Genomic DNA, 20709 nt, shown 5'->3' on the forward strand with positions numbered 1-20709 from the left:
GAAAATGGACATTCAATGTATCTCCATGATCAAATTTAACTATGATCAAGAATTAAGAGACACTTGATGGCTACAAATATGGGGGTGACTAAAGTATCCAAAGTCACAAAATCGGATACATAATGTTGCCTATTAAATTCTCTAAGTCCTTGATCGGTGAAGATTCGTTGCGTAAATATATATGGCTTGATATTATCTTGCCCATATTTATGAGCCTGAGGCTAATTTAGACAGACTCAAAAATGTGGGGGTCAAGGAAAAACAAGAAAAATAGGCTCTTATATTTATATGAGATTGGATAACTAAAAATCCATTGAGGATTACTTACTGTTGAGATTAATCAATAAGCTTTGTAGGTCAGAGTTGATTTTGGCCAATACTTTGACAAAATCACAAGACTAAAAGCCAAAAACTAGCGGTTAATACATCGAGGGGGATGAGGCCTATGCCTATAGACAAAGATCAAGAGTGATGGTAACCCAACCTATGTGATTGGAGATCCCATGAAGTTGGTTCATATGGGTAAGAACAAGTCACTTGTTGGTCAGTGTTGCACTATCAAATAAAACTATTGATGGTCCCTCCCTATATATGGTGTAGATAAATAGTACTTGAACTGCAATGTGTAAGGTTGAACAAATGTTCTTAATGAGTTCCATAGGCCAAACATTTGGGTGTGTTTGTTTGTAGTACACACTTGATGAATTCACCTATATGGATATGGAAGTGGGGCCACTTCCTATGAGAGCAAGCCATACTCTCTAGAGCAGTCATGAATATCTAGGTAGGGTGCATGGCCTATTCGCGCCACCCCGCTTCGAATAGCTTGATCCGAGAGGTAATGTGGATGGTTAGTTGTCTAATTCACAATTAGAAATTTTGGTTCGTAGAAGATTTTATTTTCACCAAGGTTTCGTGGGTCACGACTAATTTGTCCTATGGCTGGTTCATAGTCCAAAAGACACCAATTCTAATGCATTGATTCTCACTTTCTTTTGGTATTCCTTGTCTTTCACTTTCCTTGAAATTTTGGTTTTTTGAAATAGTGGGGGATTGTTGGAATTTAATTAGAATATTTCAAAATACCTACTATTTTTGAAACCTCCTTTGAACCGTTATTTGCATATAGTAATAGTCATTAATTCTTTTTGTGTCATTAACTCTCTTTGATTATGATTATTACAAAGATTTCATCAGTTTGGATTATTCATTTGGTTAACTCTGCAATTATATTGGTTCATTCCTTAACTGATACCTTCGGTTTTGATTTTTCCTAATCAATGTCATTATATTCATTTCTGTTACATTTACAAAGCTTAATTGCTATTGGCAAATTGTTATTGCATTAATCATCATTGCCCTATATAATCTCTAGCTTTCCAAATCAAAATATACAACAAGAAATTCAATCTCCTTTGTTTCCTTTCCGAGCTCAAAGTATTCATGTGTTTCCTTTAATTTATCTATGCCACCAAAAGAAAGTTTCAAGATGTTTGATACGATCCGAGTATTGTGAGTGTACACTTGCAAGGATCAAGGTTGTTATACCTTGGAGGGTAGGGCGCCACAAACCTGCTATACTGAGACATTGTCTCTGAGGGGCGAAATCTACTCTTAAGGGCAGTGTTTACACGCCTCAACCTTAAACTCTTTTTGAAGTAATCATTGGGTGGGACTCGCAAATCTAAAAGATAAGTGTTGATCTTTTATTTTCAACTTATTATGGCATTAATATGATTATATTTATTTACTAATAAAATATTGTATTTGTGGAATTTTGTAGGAACGAAATCTGATGACGAAAATAACATTCATTGACCAAATTTCCAACACCATCACCATCATCGACCCTGATTTAATGTATTCCTTTGTAGTGCAATCTCTGCTGTTATAAATTTGGTGCTCTTCCCCCTTATGAAAATCACAAACTCACGTACACACAATTCTTCTTCATTTTTTCTCTCTTGACACCTGAATCTTCACCTTCAACCATAGCGATGCCGAGCACTTTCTTGTTATTCGCCGTAACCCTAATCCTGAGTGTAGACCTCCTCACTGCCGTGGTGTACGCTAACCCTGAAGTGACCGCTTTGTCCGCGCTGAAGAATAGTTTATCTGATCCAAACAAGGCGCTCCAGTCGTGGGATACACAGCTTGTCGACCCTTGCACTTGGTTCCACATTACCTGCAACGATCAGAACTACGTTACCCGAGTCCACCTAAGTTCGCAAAACCTCTCTGGCAAACTGGTACCTGAACTTGGAAACCTAACTCAACTTCGATATCTAGTACTCTTCAAGAACAACATTGAAGGAAGTATTCCAGCGGAGCTCGGTAAGCTGACGAACCTCGATTCCTTGGCCTTGTCTGATAACAACCTCTCGGGGACCTTACCTTCTTCATTGGAGAACTTGAAATTACTTAAGATTCTAAATCTGAATAATAACAAGTTTTTATCTGGGGCAGTCCCCCGGGTCTTATTCATGTTCCGCGCCTCGACATCTCGAACACAAGTTTAACAATACCCCCTACCGGAAGGCCATTTGTTTAATTGACTTGAAGGCTGTGCGTTGAGGAATTTGATGAAGGATGGACTCTATGGTCTTAAAGATGTTTAAATAAATAAATCACATGTACTAGATTGAAATATGCATGCTTGAAAAATAAGAGCTGCTCTAATAAAGTTTTATGTTCAGGAGTGAGTAAACTACTTTATTCTGCATACAACTTCATTTATTATAGAACACATTTCATGTTGTAAATGCATCTCAAACGAGCTATAAGATCGCTGAAACCCATGATTTAGTGGCTAGTTGAAAGTTGAAACTCATGCGAATGCTCAGTCTGGGATCGAGTTCTTAAACCTTTTTTGGAATAATTTGATATTGAGTGTTAACCCAATCGACCGATAGCCAAACCTTTTTTGGACTAAATTTGATATTGAGTGTTAGCCCAATCAACTTCTTCAATTCTCCTCTTCTTTATTAATTGGTGATGAATTTTGAAATTTTTTTGCAGCTAATTCTATTGCTATATGTATCTTGTGGTTGGAATAATTTATCTATTGTGCTATAAAATCTTTATTTTAGGTTCATTTAATAAATTTTTGTAAGAGCAAAATAATTCAATGTATTAAGAGATCTCGAGTACCGTAGATTTACTTCAGGTTGGGCCCATGCCAGAACCTCAGAGTCGACCATGTAGTTCGAGGATAATATTATAGAAAATTACAAACAAGTGTCACTTTGAGACTTATATTAGTTATAAGGCCACTTAAATTTTTTTGTGCACATAAGGCCACTTGCCTCTTTAAATTATTTTTTCTCTGTCCATTTTACCTTTCTACCTAAGAAAACTAACCCAAATTGTTTTGTGCACATAAGGCCACCTAAATTGTTTTGTCCACTTGCCTCTTTAGGGTTTAGGGTTTAGGGTTTTATTTAGGGTTTAGGGTTTAGGGTTTTATTTTTAGGGTTTAGGGTTTTATTTTTGTTGGGTTTAGGGTTTAGGGTTAGGGTTTAGGGTATAAAGGATGATTGTTAACTTTTTACTCTAGTGGCATTTATGTAAATATATTAATTTTTATATCTAAAATTTAACACCTTTTTTATTCTAGTGGCCTTATGAGGGAAAAAAATAGTTGGTGGCCTTATGGCTAAAAGAAGATTCAAATATGCACTTATATGTAATTAACTCATAATATTATTGCATGGAACTAGCTAGTTAGGAGTATTCATGCTTGAACTCCAGGTTTTTTTTTTACTTTCTTTTTTTCTGTTTGTTTTTGGAAAAGAGCTCAAGTCCCCAGTCTAGCTGGGTTCTTCGTCCCTATAACGTTCCTACAACTGAGTGAATTATTTACGAAAGGAGAATACAATAGGGGGACACACTGCCTGAATTCCGTGACTCAATACAATGTTCCTCATAGAGGATGTCTTGAATGATAACCATCTAACCAAAACTCATCAACAATATATACCACAATTAGCATGCAAGGTGTGCTAATCTATTAACAACACTATTTGCTTCCCTATAAATGTGTCGAAAGTGAAAAAGATTCATAGCACCTGCATATCTTCTACAATCATCCATGACTCTGCCAATGTCGGAGAAGTCATCATGCTCTTGAAGTGCATGTATCAGATTAGCACAATCATTCTCAACCTCAATCTCCATCAAACCCTAGCCTGAAGTGCAATCAGTAAACCTGCTCTGAGGGCCTCTGCTTCCATATGTATGGTTGATTGTGCATCAGGAATAGCTCTCGCAAGAGCAGCCTTAGATCTCCCTTCAGAGTCCCTAACCACGTACGACACCAATACCTCCGAGGCCAGTACCCCAAAGCTCCCATCGATATTAATTTTCAGTCTGCCACTAGGTGGGCATTCCCATTTTGTAGGAAACCTTCTTGACTTTCTTCCCTCACGCTGGTGCTGACTCTCGTACTCCAAGAAAGTTGCAGCCCATGCTACCATATTCAATTCATCAATTGGGTTTTAAGAACCACCCTTCCACGCTATGTTATTTCTCTCGGTCCACCCACAGCGCCATTAAGAAAAATTCCAATTGTTCATCATGCTAATTAACATATCCCAAAACCAATCATCAATCAACGTTGGCAGGTGCTTCCGGGTTGAATGTTCAGAGGACCTTCCTTCCAAAACACTCCCACAGCATTTCGAAGAGGTGTAGCGCATCTTCAACACAATTAAAACAAAATGCAAAGTGTAAATCTGGGAGCGGGACCCGTTTGGAAAGGGCCGCTCTATTAGGTAACCTACCTTTCGCCAGCCGCCATGCATGCATACGTACGTTAATCTTCCACAATCTGTCAATCTCTTCCATACCTTGCATGCACAGTGTAATCTTCCATTCATTTTGAGTTCATTTGATGCCGATCCCAACCCAGACGCTTTAGTCCCCAAATTCTTAGTGATTCTTGCAATATGATATCCAAGACGTTTATGGGATAAGGTATGGTATTGTGATATTTATCATATACTTAATTTATATCTATTTGTGTTGTAGTAAAAATGGAATTGCAGAGAGAATTGTGTCTTATTATTGATAATAGGAGCCTTTTATATAAGGAATTTACAGAGTACAAGAAAGGTAATAGAATCCGAACATAACTAGGAAATCTAGAACCTTCTCATATTACAACTCTAGGACTAAACCCTAGTTTGAAGAAGCACACATGATGTCGACATCCTTCAACACTCCCCCTTGTGCCATGCCGCTCAAACTTAGTGATGACGTTTTGATCGTTGCCTCACTAAAATCCTTGCCAGGTAACAAAAATCCTGTGGAACAAAAATAACCCTGGTTGAAGGACAAAAAAAGCACAACACGTCCTTCACTCTTCGAGATCGAACATGCAGACATCATACATTCCCCTAATGTCAATATCTCCCCCTAATTGCTACAATCATAGGAGTTTGGATAAATTTCTCAATCTGATGCTCTTCACATATTTCTCGAATGTGGATTTAGGTAACGACTTAGTAAATAAGTCCGCTACATTAACCTCATATCAGATTTGATTCACTTTAATATTTAGAAGTGCTTGTTGTTGCTGATTGTAAAAGAACTTAGGTGATATATGCTTGGTGTTGTCACCTTTGATGAAACCTAATTTCATTTGCTCAATACAAGCTGCATTATTTTCATAAATGCATGTAGGCTCATCTGTGATAGACTTCAAATCACAAGTTCCTCATATGTCTAATTACAGACCTTAGCCATATGCATTCTCGCATGGCTTCATGTAGAGCGATAATCTCTGCATGATTCGAGGAAGTAGCAACAAGGGTCTGCTTTGTAGACCTCCAAGATATCGCAGTGCTTCTCATGGTAAACACATAACCCATTTGGGAGTGACCTTTGTGAGGGTCACAGAGATACCCTGCATCTGCAAAACCCATCAAGATATAGTTGTCATTTTGATGGAGGGGAGGAGGAGGACGTCGACCACCATGGACGGTGGCGCTTGCGTCTACATCACGGAAGGTGGCATTTTGCCTTATGGGGTCCGATCTCATACTTCCGTCATTTCTTTTCTCTCTGTATGGATAAAACAAGCTCATATCAATCGTACCTCTCAAGTATCGAAAGATTGTCTTTACATCAATCTAATGACTGCGTGTTAGCGTAGAGCTATGTCGAGCTAACAAATTCACTGCAAACAAGATGTCCGGTCTTGTACATTGAGCTAAGTACAATAATTCGTCTATTGCATTTAGATAGGGCACTTCAACCTCTAATAAGTTTTCGTCCTCATCCCTTGGACGAAACGGATCTTTTCTAGGCTCAAGACTACGGCCGATCATGGGAGTACTCACAGGCTTTGCTTTATCTTCATTAAAGTGCCTTAGTAATTTTTGAGTATATGCTGACTGATGGATCATAATCCCATCACTACGGTGCTCGAGTTCTAGTCCGAGACAAAACTGTGTTTTCCCAATATCTTTCATCTCAAATTCGGAACTTGTCTTTTTAATAAACATGCATGGGCATATTTCATTGTTCACATATCCCTTCCCAATCAAGTAGTCACTTAGACGGTTATACCACATCCGTCCAGATTGTTTCAACTCATATAGTGAGCCTTTCAATCTTATTGAAAACGCGCTCCGTGGTTTAGAGTCACTTGATTTGGGTAATTGAAGTCCATCTGGAACCTTCATATATATCTCTGAATCTAGATCCCCATAGAGATATGCTGTAACCACATCCATAAGCTGCATGTCAAGTTTTTCAGAAACTACCAAACTGACAAGGTAGCGGAACGTTATAACGTCCATCACGGGAGAATATGTCTCCTCGTAGTCGATTCCAGGGCGTTGTGAGAAACCTTGCGCCACAAGGCGAACTTTGTATCTAACAACCTCATTTTTCTCATTATGCTTTCTAACAAAGACCCATTTATGGCCAACGGGCTTTATACTTGGGGGTGTCAGCGTTATAGGCCCAAATACCTGTCTCTTTGTTAGTAAATCCAATTCAACCTGGATCGCATCTTTCCATTTAGGCCAATTTGCTCTTCGTTAACACTCTTCAACGAAGCGAGATTCGATATCATCATGTTCTATAATTCCTTGAGTGACAGAATATGCAAACACATCATCAAGGATAATAGAATCTTGATTCAACATCTCATATACACTAGTGTAATTCATGGAGATCTCTCTATTCTCTGGAATTGGTTCTAACATTGGAGCGTCCCCCAATGATGTCTATTGGACATAAATCTGGAATATCTTCATGAGACAAGTTATTTATGTCGATGATTAATGGATCTTTTTGTGCCAACCTCGCTTTCTTTCTTGGGCCAGAATCCATCGAACGTTTGGGCCTCTCACGTTTCCTTGTTGGGAGCCTGGCCTGAGCCACATTGCCATCACCAGTAGTGGTGGCGGCGTCATACCCAATACCTCTATGGGTGGCGCCATGTCCATGATTTTTATAGACATCAATCCTTGCAGGCACGTTTGCAGCAGGTATATGTGATCTTGTCACTTTAGCGATATCAGAAAACGCATCAAGCATAGAGTCTGCTACGTTCTGAAGATCGAGAATTCTCCGCACTTCAATTTTAGATTGTGCAGTTCAGGGATCAAGATGAGACAAAGTGGGGACAGACCACGACAATTCCTGTCGTTTCTGTTGAACATTGTTGTTCTTATCTCCCCCCAACGACGGGAAGACTGTCTAATCAAAGTGACAATCCGCAAATATAGCGGTAAATAGATCGCCTGTCAAGGGTTCTAAGTAGCGGATAATGGTTGGAGAGTCATATCCAACATAAATACCTAATCGTCTTTGAGGTCCCATTTTGGGCTGTAGCGGCACAATTGGCACATAAACTGCACACCCAAATATGCGTAAGTGTGAGACGTCAGGCTCATATCCAGTAACCATCTGGGACGCAGAAAAAGGTTGAGTGGCAGTAGGCCTCAGACGAATAAGCATAGTTGCATGCAATATTGCATAGCCCCAAGCAGAAGCAGGGAGATTGGTGTGCATAACCAATGCTCTAGCAACCATTTGAAGTCTCTTAATGGCAACTTCTGGGGGACCATTTGGGGTGTGAACATGAGGAAAACAGTGTTCAACCTCAATCCCAATGGACATGCAATAGTCATCAAAAGTTTTTGATGTAAACTCTCCAGCATTGTCAAGACGAATTGACTTAATAGGATGATCAGGGTGGTGAGCCCTTAATTTAATGATTTGTGCTAGAAGTTTAGCAAATGTAGCATTTCTTGCAGACAAAAGCATAACATGTGACCAGCGTGTCGATGCATCAACCAACACCATAAAATATCTAAATGGTCCGCAAGTTGGTTGGATAGGTCCACAAATATCACCTTGGATTCTTTGTAAGAATGATATATTTTCTAATGTCCTTTGCATAGGATGGTTTATATCTTAACTTTGCTAAAGAGTAGGCTTTGCAAAATGAAAGATAAGCTTTAAAAGTACAAAATTAGGTCAAGGAAGCAATGTTGGTGTCAAAACCAATGCGGGGCAGCAGGGGGTAGGCGGCTCCAGCCAATAACAGCCGGTTTTACATAGGGATGGCGCCATGTGGCGTCTATGCCCTTCCTTGGACCAAATTTTGGGTTTGAATTCTTTTCGTTTTGAAAAATGGATGTCTGTGTGAAGTCTTTAGTATACAGATCATCATATCACGACCTGGGTGTCCCATGTGGTCGTGCAAAAGCCTATATGTGTCAGAATCCCATAAGTCATCTCTCATGACATGGTTGGATTTAATGACTCAAATAGTAGTTGCATACAACCCACTAGAGCGACACATAAGTTTCTCTAATACTCGTTTATGTCCGTAGTCATTAGAGGTGATGCAAAGGAACTCTTGTCCATTCTCATAATGTGTTTCCACATAAAAACCATTGGCTCTTATATCTTTAAAACTCAATAGGGTTCTTCCAGCCCTAAGAGCATATAGAGCTTCAGTGACATTAATACGTGTGCCATTTGGCAACATTAATTGAGTTAGTCCTTGACCATGAATCAATTGTGATGGTCCAGCCATCGTAGTCATGGAAGATTGACTAGGCGCCATCCATAGAAATAGTTGCATATGTCGCAATATAGTATGTGTGGTGCCACTATCAACAAGACATTCCAACTCTCCAGGAAACATACTGAAAATAAGAAATTTCGGAATCAAAACATATCCATGACATTGAATAATAATACGATACTTTATTAATAAAAATAGTCAATGATTACATCAAAGTTTCCAAAGTCTAATCCAAAATATAAAAAAATAAAACTTAGACAAATTGTAGTCACTCATTTCGTTTGGTAACTCCAATCAAATATGACTAGGAAAGTAGAGAGAGATGTTGGTGGAGCGAGGCTCTCTTAAGTACCACAAATCTTAATTACTTTCCTAGACATTATACTTCATTAGATGCGCCACATGAGAAAGAGTTAATACAATTGTCATTTATTGACTAAGGTATATTGCCATTACATAATTCTTGGAAAATAAAAAGGACTATTATAATCAAAGTTTGCAGTATCCTTGTGCACTTCATCTTCAGCTTTGAAGTCCTCTATGGTGAGATTGATGTCTCCACCATATTCTTCTTCTTCTGCAAGGTATACTTCTTGCTCCCTCAGGTCTCTATACTCCTTGTAGCATGCAGCTAGTTGGGCGCTTAACTTGCATTGCTTGAACCAATGCTCACTTGATCCACATCGATGACACACGTCATTGTGGTTGCCTCCCTTCAATTGAGGTGCACGTGGTGCACATTGTGGACGCTCCCTAGGAGAGTTGGTGCCACCATGGCCCATGGTGCCTCCACCACTGCCACCTCTCCCACGTGTGGCATTGCCACCACGTGTATCCTCACCAAACTTGCGGTTTCCTTCCTAGTCAGGGTGGTTACATGGACTCATACGTCCCTTATGTCCCTTATTCTTAGGGTTCCGCTCCTTGCGTCCTCCTTTGGGTGCATTAAATTTACCTCATGAACGCTCTAAGTTCCAATGGGCCTTGAATTATAATTCCACACGAGTATGTTATCATGTTTCTCAACTACAGACATAACATTGATAAGCAGATGAAACCTCGTGATCCGTCCAGCATTGACCTCGGTACGATATTTCTTTGAGACCATAATTGCTGAAACGAGGAATGTGGAGAGAGTTTTCTCAATTAGCTCTTACTCTGTGACAGGTTGTCCACAAAATCTCAACATGGATTGTACGCGAAGAGGTTCTGAATTATATTCAGCAACAGACTTGAAGTTGGCGAAGCGCAGATTGTTCCATTGAACCTTCAAGTCAGGGAGGAGGGAATGTTGGACATTGCCAAAACGCTCTTCTAGCGCTACCCATAGCTCTCTTGCATCTTTGATCGACATATATTCCAATTTGAGTGCTTTGTCCATATGATGTTGCATCAAGATAACTACTTGAGCATGCTTTGTAGGTGTTCGTACGAACACAAGATCCGGGTTAGGTGCCTGGATTATGGGTAATATTTCCTTTGAAGTGAGGTGGTTCTCAACATCGGTTACCCAGTTATGGTAATCCGATCCTGTTGAGTCAAGCATGGGAAAGTCAAGTCTTGGTTCATTCAACATCCTAAAATAAGAAGAGAAGATATATTAGTTTCCGAGCTAAACTTCCATGAAAACTTAAATAATAAGATTCCCGAGCTATGCTACTAAGAAATCAATTTCCAAGAATATTTGGATTAGACCAAACAATGATGTTTTAATATAGTCACAATTTTATGCTTGCGGACGCTCTTAGTCTGAATATTATGAACACTCTTAGTTCATTGATTACGAACGCTCTTAGTTCGTTTATTATGAACACTCTTAGTTCATTGATTACGAACGCTCTTAGTTCATTTAGCGTGAATCCCCACAATTCCGCTTATTAAATAATCGAACCCATGTTCGTATTAGACAAATCCTGCATCAAATAAAGGAATTTAAAAGACAAGAAAGCAGGAACCTTAATCACAAAAACTTACTTGATGATTCGGGGCTTGAGAACACGCGGGTGTTGGAGAAAGCTTGTTGGGGCAGCAGCAGGTATCGGCAGGGGCAGCAGCAGGTTTCTGCAGCAGCAGGGCTTGCGGCAGTTTTGCAAGGGCGTAGGGCTGCAAGCGCAGGCGGGTGTGTAGGGACGTAGGGCTGCAGGTGCGTTGCGCAAGGGCTGCAGGGACACTGCAGGGCCAGCGGTGGTTGGGCGCGCACGCGGGGTAGCCGACGGCAGTTTTGGTGAGGAGGGTTTTTAGGGTTTTGCTTTTCTTTTAGGCTAGGGTTAGGGCTCGTGTTGATAACGTGTTGTATTAAAAATGGAATTGCAGAGAGAATTATGTCTTATTATTGATAATAGGAGCCCTTTATATAGAGAATTTACAGAGTAGAAGAAAGGTAATAGAATCCAAACATAACTAGGAAATCTAGAATCTAGCTTCTCCTGTTACAACTCTAGGACTAAACCCTAGTTTGAAGAGGTACACATGATGTCGATATCTTTCAACAATTTGAACAAAAATTACAATTTATATAAATCAAAATTACAACATTGAGAACAAAATTATCATATTCATTTACACTTTTAACATATAATTAAACAAAAATTACAACATTGACAACAAATTTGTTCAAAAACTTATAATAAGATCGTAGTTGATGTAATTACCATTAATAAAACTAAGTTACTCAAAATATGACTAATGTACTTTGAAAACAAATTTTTTGTCACATTTATAAATGTGTTTATGACATACAGGTATGTATTATAGAAATTTTTTTCAAGTTTATGATGTGAAAATTTGTTACATGTGGAACCACATCAAAGAGATTTTTGAAAAAGTGAAATTCCCAATAACTAAACGAAGAATGCATCAGCAGTCATCGATGTAGTAGTTAGTTCCCCTGCATCCTAGACCCAAAAGTGGATGTAAGTCACATATGTTGTTGTCGATTTTGTTACCTAGGTTAAAGTGGAGGCATTTTATTTTTTGACTGGTGCCAGCAATAGCTAGCAGAAGTGAAAATGGAAAGCCAGATTTTGAAAGGATGGAAAAGCTAGCTAGATGTTCCTACAAGTTCTTCTTTTAGGTTACTGCTTCTTCTGGCCATTGGAATACTGTGTACCTACTGATTCAGACAGAGGTCCTCTCAAGACAGGAAGAGAAAGATCCAGAATAATGCTCAAAGAAAACAAAAGAGAATGAAATATTTATTAAGAATTGCAATGGGGTAAAAACAAAAATGAAAGATTTTGTAATGCGTGTGGAATGAAAAGAGAAGGATCTCCTTTTTGACCAATTACAAATGGTTCCATTAAGTGGAGACATAAGCAGGATATGAGGGGGGCATGCATGCAGAAACAGGCTTTGATATGATGTAACACACACGCCCCAAAAGGGGCAAGACTCTTACTGAAATTCACCTTCTCACACTGTTATTTTCACTTCATTGTCGAAACACACACACGGAAACAGTGTGTGATAATGGTATGAGAATTCTTAATATTGCTCTTTGTCTCTTTGGAGGAAGAAGAGGATTCCCCTATTCTTAATGAGAAGGTTTGATGATGGATTGCCCTACAATACCTGATTGAGGCTCCTCCTCAATTTGATGAAGGCAAAACAAGAACATAAACTGATATTCTTTTGATTTTATAAGGGCATTTGGTGGACCAATTAATAGGTAAGTGAAAACATAAAGGATACCATTATTTTCCATGGTCGACTTTTCTAGGGGACAATATATGGGTTGAATTTATCTACTTTCATATTGGAATCAGACTCTTCTGAAGTTATTTGTACTCTTAAGAAGGATCATTCTTCTTCTATGGATTGGATGATAGCTCCGCTTATCTGGAGAATTCATTCTTTAACTTCATCTTTTTCCAATGTTAGCTGGATTTGGTCCAGCCGTCAAGCCAATCAGGCGGCAGATTTCATTGCGGCCTTGGCTTCCAGGAGGCCGGATGTGTCCTAGTGATTGCGTTACCAATCCTCCTTCCTCCTTATTAGTTTATTGTTGTTTGATGCTTCCCACATTTCTCCCCAGGATGTTGTTCCTTTTGGGTTTGATGTTGGTTAAGCTTCTCTGTACTTTTTTTTATTTTTATTAAAGATAAATTTCATTGAACTAGCGATGAATATCGCTCAAGATGGCATCCCGAATAAATTCGGGAGTATACAGAAACCAAGAATGAGAGGTATTTAAAACTAAAGCCGTATGAGCAAGATGATGATGAGCTACAGTACTATTTGCTAGCCGGTTAACATGAGACAAAATGAAGTGGGGATGTTGCTGTAGTAAGAACTGAACATAATCCAAAAGGTTTCCCAATAGTGAGTCATTCTCTTCTTGGCCATTAATTGCTTGCACCAACTGCAAACAATCACTCTGAAAACAAACAAATTCGTGCTGCATGGATATGGCAAAGTGAATGGCCATCTGCAGGGCCTGCAACTCAACATGGAGCGCTGATATAGCCGGCCAGCCGCGCTAGTAGGCCTCACTGTTTTAACGTAAGTTTGTTTTCTTTCTAAAAAAAAAAAAAAAAAAAAACAGGGTTGGATTAAAATTCATTTTCCTTTGAAGTCGCCCTTGTGCCTGCTATTTATACCTGGGGTTAATAGTAACTAGACTATTTTTGTCACTATTTGAGTAGTATTTGTCTTTTTTTTTTTCACAAAAATTTTCATAATCTGACTCAAAAACAACTGACTACCGTCACTTGAGTGTGGCATATCTGTTTCTTGATAGAGTGTTTTTCTTTTTGCTCCCTCTCTGTTTAAAAATTTCTTGGTCTTTTTCTTTGGTATTGCTACATTCCTGGAATAGTACTGCTACAATCACTAAACTTGTATATCAAATTCTGCTCTGCAAGGTCCGGCAGCGTTTGGAATAGTATAATCAGGGCCTGGTCTGAAGTTATTTAATTCAATTTTCCAAGACTATATAATATACACGCATCATTTAGTAAGCAAATCTAGGGTTCTAATATTTTCCTTTTCTTCTTATAAATCTGTATGTGTCTGGTTTCAATTGGTTTGTATGGGAAATTAGGGAAGGGAAGTTGAGGCAATATAATAATTGGGAAATAGCAATTTCTTATTCTGCGTGTTATAAATTGCAGCTACCATCCTTGTCTTTGCAGAATAGAAAAGTGACTCATTCACTCTCCCTAGCTTAGTCCTTAGCCTGCAGACTTCATTGGAGTGTACTTAATTGTTCAAACCCTTCTTGAATACATATATCCAGTACTAGACAATAGGGTCAGCAATCCAATAAAATGCAGAGAAGATAACCTATCCTCTCATTTCTTACTGAATTGACCTCCACTGCATAATTGTGGATTGAATTCTATCCAACACTACCAAAACAAAATAGGAGATCTAGCCACAGAACTCTTTGCAGTTTGACCTTGTAACTAAAGAGGCCATCATCATGAGTTCTTATCATGTGTTCTTCCTCATTTATTTGCTCATCATGTTTATCATTCTGTTCTGCAATCTTGGAGCACATTCTGGTACCTCCTAATTAACTCTGTGTGTGTGTGTGTGTGTGTGTATTTGTGTGTGTGTGTGTGTGTGAAACTGTAAATGCTCATGAATATAGAGTTTCTAGTACATACACACATTATATATAATAACACGAGTATTTTTTCTTTATACAGGTCCTTCAAACAAGTTTTTGTCTTCATTTCATGGAGCTTCTAGCAACCACTCAGCAACTATGGAATGTTCAGAAAAGGGTAACTCATCAACTCACAGAAAGCTTTTGTTTCATGGTGAAGATCCCATCCTTTTCATTTTTCTATAACACATACCCATGATCTGATTGGTACTTATCCTCACAAATTTGTTAACTTTGCTCTTGTTTAGAACAAACTAATTTTTGTGAACAGGGAGCTGTGCAAATAGAGACATAAGCATCTCACAAAGCATAGACACCACGTCTGGGATTCCAAGATACATAGTACAGATTGTGAACATCTGTGTTAATTCTGGGTCATGTGCTGCTTCAAATATTCATCTCCACTGTGGTTGGTTTGCCTCAGAAAGAGTCATAAACCCAACCATCTTCAAGAGGCTCTCATTTGATGATTGCTTGGTCAATGGAGGCAAGCCTTTGAAGACCAGTCAGAGCATCAGTTTCACTTACTTTAACTCCTTTATGTACCCCCTTTCTTTCAAATCTGCCAAGTTTTGCTAATCCAAAAGCCAAACTTCTGATTAATGGTCCAGAAAAATAGAAAATTATCATTGGCTTGTATTTCTCAGTCTTTGCAAAGTTTAGCTTAGTATATATGTAGCCCACTTACATTGCCTGTGGCTTGTCTGTTGATGATAAAATCTCTTCCCCAAAAATTTTATGAATTTGTTTCTTAGTCATAAGCTCTTTTTGTCTAGTCGATCTGTTGGACTATGGGGGGGAGAGAGAGCTTGATATGGGGCACAAGGTTACAAATGTTTTGCAAACAAAAGCTGCAATATGCTGCATCATGGTTTTAACTTTTAAGCAAAAACATGAAAAACTAAAAAGAAGAAAACGCTAAAGTGCAGTAAATATCCATACAGACGTAGATCAGCTCTCTGTAGTGATACAATATCTATGCAATGGTAGACTGGTCTATCACTAATTTACTCTGGTCTACATCCACCATTACACATATATAATTAATCTAGCTTAATGTATAGATGCGTTAATGTACTGGCTGAAAGCCGAACAAAAGAACAGGAAAACGAATTAAAAAGCAACGCAAGTTAATTTTTCAAACTCTAGATATTTACCAGGTGGAAAGATGGGGTCTATCCACAAAGCATGTGTGTCCCCCGGCCAAAGCTTCTCTGACAGTTTCAGTAGTCTGTATGCACAATCTACAAGACAAAACTCCTAAGCATACAAAAAGGGTAACAAAACTCAGGCATAACAATAGTCAAATGATTCATTGTCCTGCTCATCATCTTCCTTGTTGATTCACAAACTGTGAAAAAACAACAGTACTATTGGTCAACTCATCAACAGGCACACTTGCAGTAGTGCTCTTTTCTTCAATGGCCAGAGTGGCATTGTGCATAGCATAAGCATCATTTGCTCTGACTTCAGCTACAACTCTTTCCCCGTCTGGATGTTCAAGCAATTGAAGAGCAAACTCAAGGTTCCAAAGGACATCACCCATTGAAGGACGATATAGTCCATGATCGGATAAACACTTCTCAGCTGTCTCTGCGAATTTTTTAAGACATTCGGGATTTATTGATGTCCCCTTAAGATGTGGATCGATGATTTCGTGAAGAGTTCCTCGTTTTTGACAGTGCATAGCCCAATCTGCAAGACTAACTTGCTCCTTAGGCAATGTAGCATCGAGTGCTGGCCTTGCACACAAAACTTCAAATAGAACTACCCCAAATGAGTAAACATCTGATTTTTCAGTCAATTGTTGCCTGCGGAAGTATTCAGGGTCCAAGTACCCGAAGCTACCCTTCACCATTGTACTAACATGGGTTTGGTGAAGATTAGGCCCCGTTTTGGATAGCCCGAAATCAGAGACTTTAGCTACCCAATTCTCATCCAAGAGAATGTTTGTTGTTTTCACATCTCTATGGATGATAGTGTACCTTGCACCTGTATGAAGATAATGCAGTCCCCTCGCAGCTCCTATACAAATTTCCAACCTTTGCTTCCACGACAATGGAGGCTTGTTGCACTTGTAGAGGTGCTCCCTAAGAGTCCCATTAGCCATGTAATCATAAACCAAAATCATCTCGCCTTCTTCTTCACAAAAACCAATCAAGGAGACCAAATGCCTGTGCCTAAGCCTCGAAAGCATCTCGATTTCAGTTTGGAACTCATTAACCCCTTGTTCGGAAGATGGATTGGATCTCTTTATAGCCACTTCCGTCGACGCTCCATCAATCAACCCTTTGTAAACCTTCCCAAACCCTCCAACCCCAATAACTTGAGACTCATCAAAGTTCTTGGTACCATGTTTGATCTCGGATAATGAGAAATGCCTACATAGACCAGCAGCCAAACTCGAAACATGGCTAGTACTACCGGTATTAGTACCACTCTTTCGAGAAGTCAATGTGGTAGACGTACCATACAGCGGCAACCAAGCCCCAACCCCGGATTCATGTGATCTCTTCTTCCTTTGGTACACAACAAAGCCAACCGCGGCAGCTACAACAACACCAGCAGCCCCACCAGTGACTCCACCAATTACCAAACCCTTATTCTTTGATCCCGCTGCCGGTGGGGAGGGATTATTCTCCGCAGCCGCGGCCGCCTCAGCATCTTGAAGCATCTGAGACGGCACAGGGTTGGGGCCTGCCAAGTTGCCACTAGTATCATTGATCTTAAAGACCTCCAATCCATTAAGTATTGCATCATAGAACTCAGGCTTCATTGACACAGATGGGTGCAATGCCACCCACAGTTCGTCATCTCCAGCTTTATCTTTCACAAAAGCTGCGTAATCTTTATAAAGAGGAACCCCGATCTTCCCTGTCCATGCGATCACATCTGCAGCCGGCTGCGCCGTTTGGTTGTTCACATATATATCAAACACTCTCTGATTGACCTTGGTGACCTGAAGCTCACAGAAATGTAACCTCACAACATAAGTGAAATTAGCATCCACCTGAAAAACCCATGTGAGATTGTAATTCGAATTGACCTCCGGGTCAGGTCCCATTGATCTAGCGGTACTGTAAACATCAACAGGTGCAATAGATTCTGACACATTATTAGAGTATCTAATCGAGACATTCTTCTGAGCCTCAGATGTGACCCCAAATGCTGCACCAAACAAGTAAGGCGAATCATCATACCATGTCCGGTTAAGCCCGGCGGAGTCGTTGGCTGGCCCAACATACTGCCCACCCACATTGAGCCGAAACATGGTCTGGAGAGTCGAGCTTTGTACATCGACCGTTTGTTCATCGAATCCGACCAAATTGGCTGAGTGGAATATATCCGGCATAGGTATCACCTCAATCCCGTTCACAAAAGCAAATGATTTCTTATGTGACGAAGAGGGGGTGAAAGTGATGTTGAGATTCCCGGACTCGACAGGAATGAGTGAGAATTCTTTGACAATGTAGGCCTGCGTGAGAGCTTCGGCTGTGATGGAGGCGCTGAAATTGTTGAGGAGAGTAAACCCATTTGCGGTCACATCAAAATACGAGTCGGATTTGTCAAGGCTGTTATAGGAAGAAGGGTAGAAATGGAGTCTGAGCCAAAGACGTTGCTTTGGTGAAACAGAGAATTTGTATGAGGATGAAGAGCTGAAGATTCTTGCAGACATGTATGGGATTTCGGAAGGAAGAGAAGGGTCTTGGTATTGGGCCCTCGCCGTCGTGGAATTCCCGGAAATATACTGGGAATCCGATGACCATTTCCGGCCATCGGAATCGGTGCCACCGTTTGAAGAACCACAATTAAGTATGTAAGGATTGGAAGACTTTGAGTCTGCGCTAAGAACTTGAATGGTGCATAGAGATAACAAGATCAGACAAAATAAGATCTGGGTGTTGGAGATCATAGCTGAAAAGAGAAACCCTTTTGGGATAGAATTGAAAAACAGAGAGATATGGAACAGAGTACAGGAAAACAAGAGAAACAAGTTCAATGAGAGAATATGTTTTCCTGTACTAAATGGAGTTTAATCACAATGACTCTGTATCAAATCAAAGTACGTACTTTAGTTTCATGGAAGTAAAAGATTACTGATTTACCTGGAAAATGTAGGAAGTGATTCAAGATTACAAACCAAATGGTGGTTTGGCTTTCATTTTCTGTGTAATTGTTTTCTTTCTTTCTGCAAGTTTTGGTTCTTCTGTCTGCGTTTTTGCTACGACATGGACGGAACGTTAGGATAGGAGGTAGTTACTAGATCGAGTAATTGAGAGAGAAACGCCACAATGCGCTTTTGGAAATCGGAATTTGAGTGCCTTGGCGTTTCTTTAGGTTTCATTTAAGGGAGTGGTGCTACATTCACCTAACCTTTCCAAATTATCATAACATTTCTTCTTCTTCTTCTCTTAAATTAATTTTTTTCTTTTTTCATTTGAAGAGGTTGGGTAGACGTTAATTTTGTAGTAATAATAAGAGTTGAATTATGCATGCTAGACCACGCTAGGTTTGAAAGAGAGACTATTATTTGAGCAACTTCACCGCCTAACATTCATTGTCTTATCTTTTTTAGAGGTAGGTAGACGTAAATTTTGATTTAATAATGTAAGTTAGATAATATTAGATAGACCACCTTGAAAGCTTGACAAAACAAGAATTTGAGCAACTTCACCATCTAACGTTCATTTTTTTTCTTCGTTCTTATCTTTTCTATTAATAATAAGAGTTAAATTTACACAACATATCGTGAAAGTTCGACGGAAAAAAAAAAATTACTTGTGCAACTTGAACTAGCCAGAGGAAAGTGCAACAGCTGATGTTGTAAAAATAGTTAAATTACACAATATTCATTTTAAGTTCGTCTTTAGTTGATTACTTTGCCGTGCGGCCCATGGCTTTTGAAATTCCCGGTTAGAGAGCAATCCCTGTCCTACTAGGACTCTTTCTGTTCAAACTAAGCTATGGAATGGGAGAACCAAAACCCCCATATGCAACGATAAAGAGGACCAGTGGATCTAACCAAGCACTTCCACATTTGACGTTCTATTCATTATTTGTGGTTGTGATGAGGTTGTGGAGAAGTACAAACCACAGTCAGCAAAAGCACATGAAAAAATAAATTAATTAATACAATAAATAAATAAAATAAAAGCATTCAGTGTCCCACATCGCCAACTTGAAAGCAGTAGGAGAGTGCAATTGCCAATTGGGTATAAAAGAGGCGGTTTAATACTAGCAAAAGCATACCTTTTTCGGCCTATTGGCTAAGATTAAGTTTAGTATCTGTTCTTATCAGTTTAATATTCTGGTACGTGGACCATTGGTTCACATGATATTAAATTAATTTTTTAAGGGATGAGTCCACAATAGCTTGCTATTGTGACTTACATGTGTCAACCTTGCTTTGCACTATCGCAAGGATTTTGGCGCACCCTACCAAAACTAATATCAATTATTTTGCTTCTTGTGACTAACATTCAAGAGAATCATACTCACAATTAATGGACGGATAAACTAAAGACTATGAAGGTCCTCTAGGTTTAAGATAAAATAAATAAATAAATTGAAAATCCTTAAATATGTGCCAGATGAATAAGGTAGTAATGGGTTCGGTTATTGTTATGTATCATATGCCAAGTCTTGTTATAATTGACTCAATGGAGAAACGTTCATGTTAAATTTTCCAACCAGTCTTGGAAAAGGAATCACCCTTTTAAAAGTTCAAATGTTTTGGCTCATGAGTTGTTCATCATGGATTCAGTCCAGCTGTAAATCGGAGGCATATCGAACACACATGGAGAAGAGCCAGTAGTAACTAGTATTGATATATGGGTCTACAATCCATTCTTAATTTAATTAGTAGCAGTAGCACACATGGGGTGAGCTTGTTATGTAAAAGGGTTAACTACAAAGCACTACCAGACAACATATTTTTTGACAACTAAGTCCACAACCTTTTCCACTATACAATTAAGGACAGACACTATTCTCCTTTTACCTTCTTTTGCTTTTTACATAGTATCAGCTACAGTACACAGTATCAGCC

General features: G+C 39.2%; 2 protein-coding genes and 1 non-coding gene across 3 annotated transcripts; 2 read left to right on the plus strand and 1 right to left on the minus strand.

The window, feature by feature from the left end:
- The first annotated feature begins 1997 nt into the window (after nucleotides 1-1997).
- LOC112196243 (leucine-rich repeat protein 1) lies at nucleotides 1998-2519 on the plus strand. Its single transcript, XM_024336556.2, has one exon. The coding sequence runs from the start codon at nucleotides 1998-2000 to the stop codon at nucleotides 2517-2519; it is 522 nt and encodes a 173-aa protein (XP_024192324.1).
- Nucleotides 2520-15583: 13064 nt separating this feature from the next.
- Nucleotides 15584-19034, minus strand: LOC112200327 (receptor-like protein kinase ANXUR1). The gene has a single exon (XM_024341351.2). It carries the CDS (start codon nucleotides 18571-18573, stop codon nucleotides 15988-15990), a length of 2586 nt encoding a protein of 861 aa, XP_024197119.1. The 5' UTR covers nucleotides 18574-19034; the 3' UTR covers nucleotides 15584-15987.
- An 872-nt stretch (nucleotides 19035-19906) lies between these two features.
- LOC112201248 lies at nucleotides 19907-20100 on the plus strand. Its single transcript, XR_002936700.1, has one exon. It is a non-coding gene; the product is annotated as a U2 spliceosomal RNA (small nuclear RNA).
- Nucleotides 20101-20709: the final 609 nt, after the last annotated feature.

Source organism: Rosa chinensis, chromosome 4, assembly GCF_002994745.2.
Source record: "Rosa chinensis cultivar Old Blush chromosome 4, RchiOBHm-V2, whole genome shotgun sequence".
Taxonomy (NCBI): Eukaryota; Viridiplantae; Streptophyta; class Magnoliopsida; order Rosales; family Rosaceae; genus Rosa; species Rosa chinensis.

Bases quoted from the DNA above. Each gene is read 5' to 3' on its own strand.
- LOC112196243 (XM_024336556.2), top strand. From the start codon at position 1,998: ATGCCGAGCACTTTCTTGTTATTCGCCGTAACCCTAATCCTGAGTGTA.
- LOC112200327 (XM_024341351.2), bottom strand. From the start codon at position 18,573: ATGATCTCCAACACCCAGATCTTATTTTGTCTGATCTTGTTATCTCTA.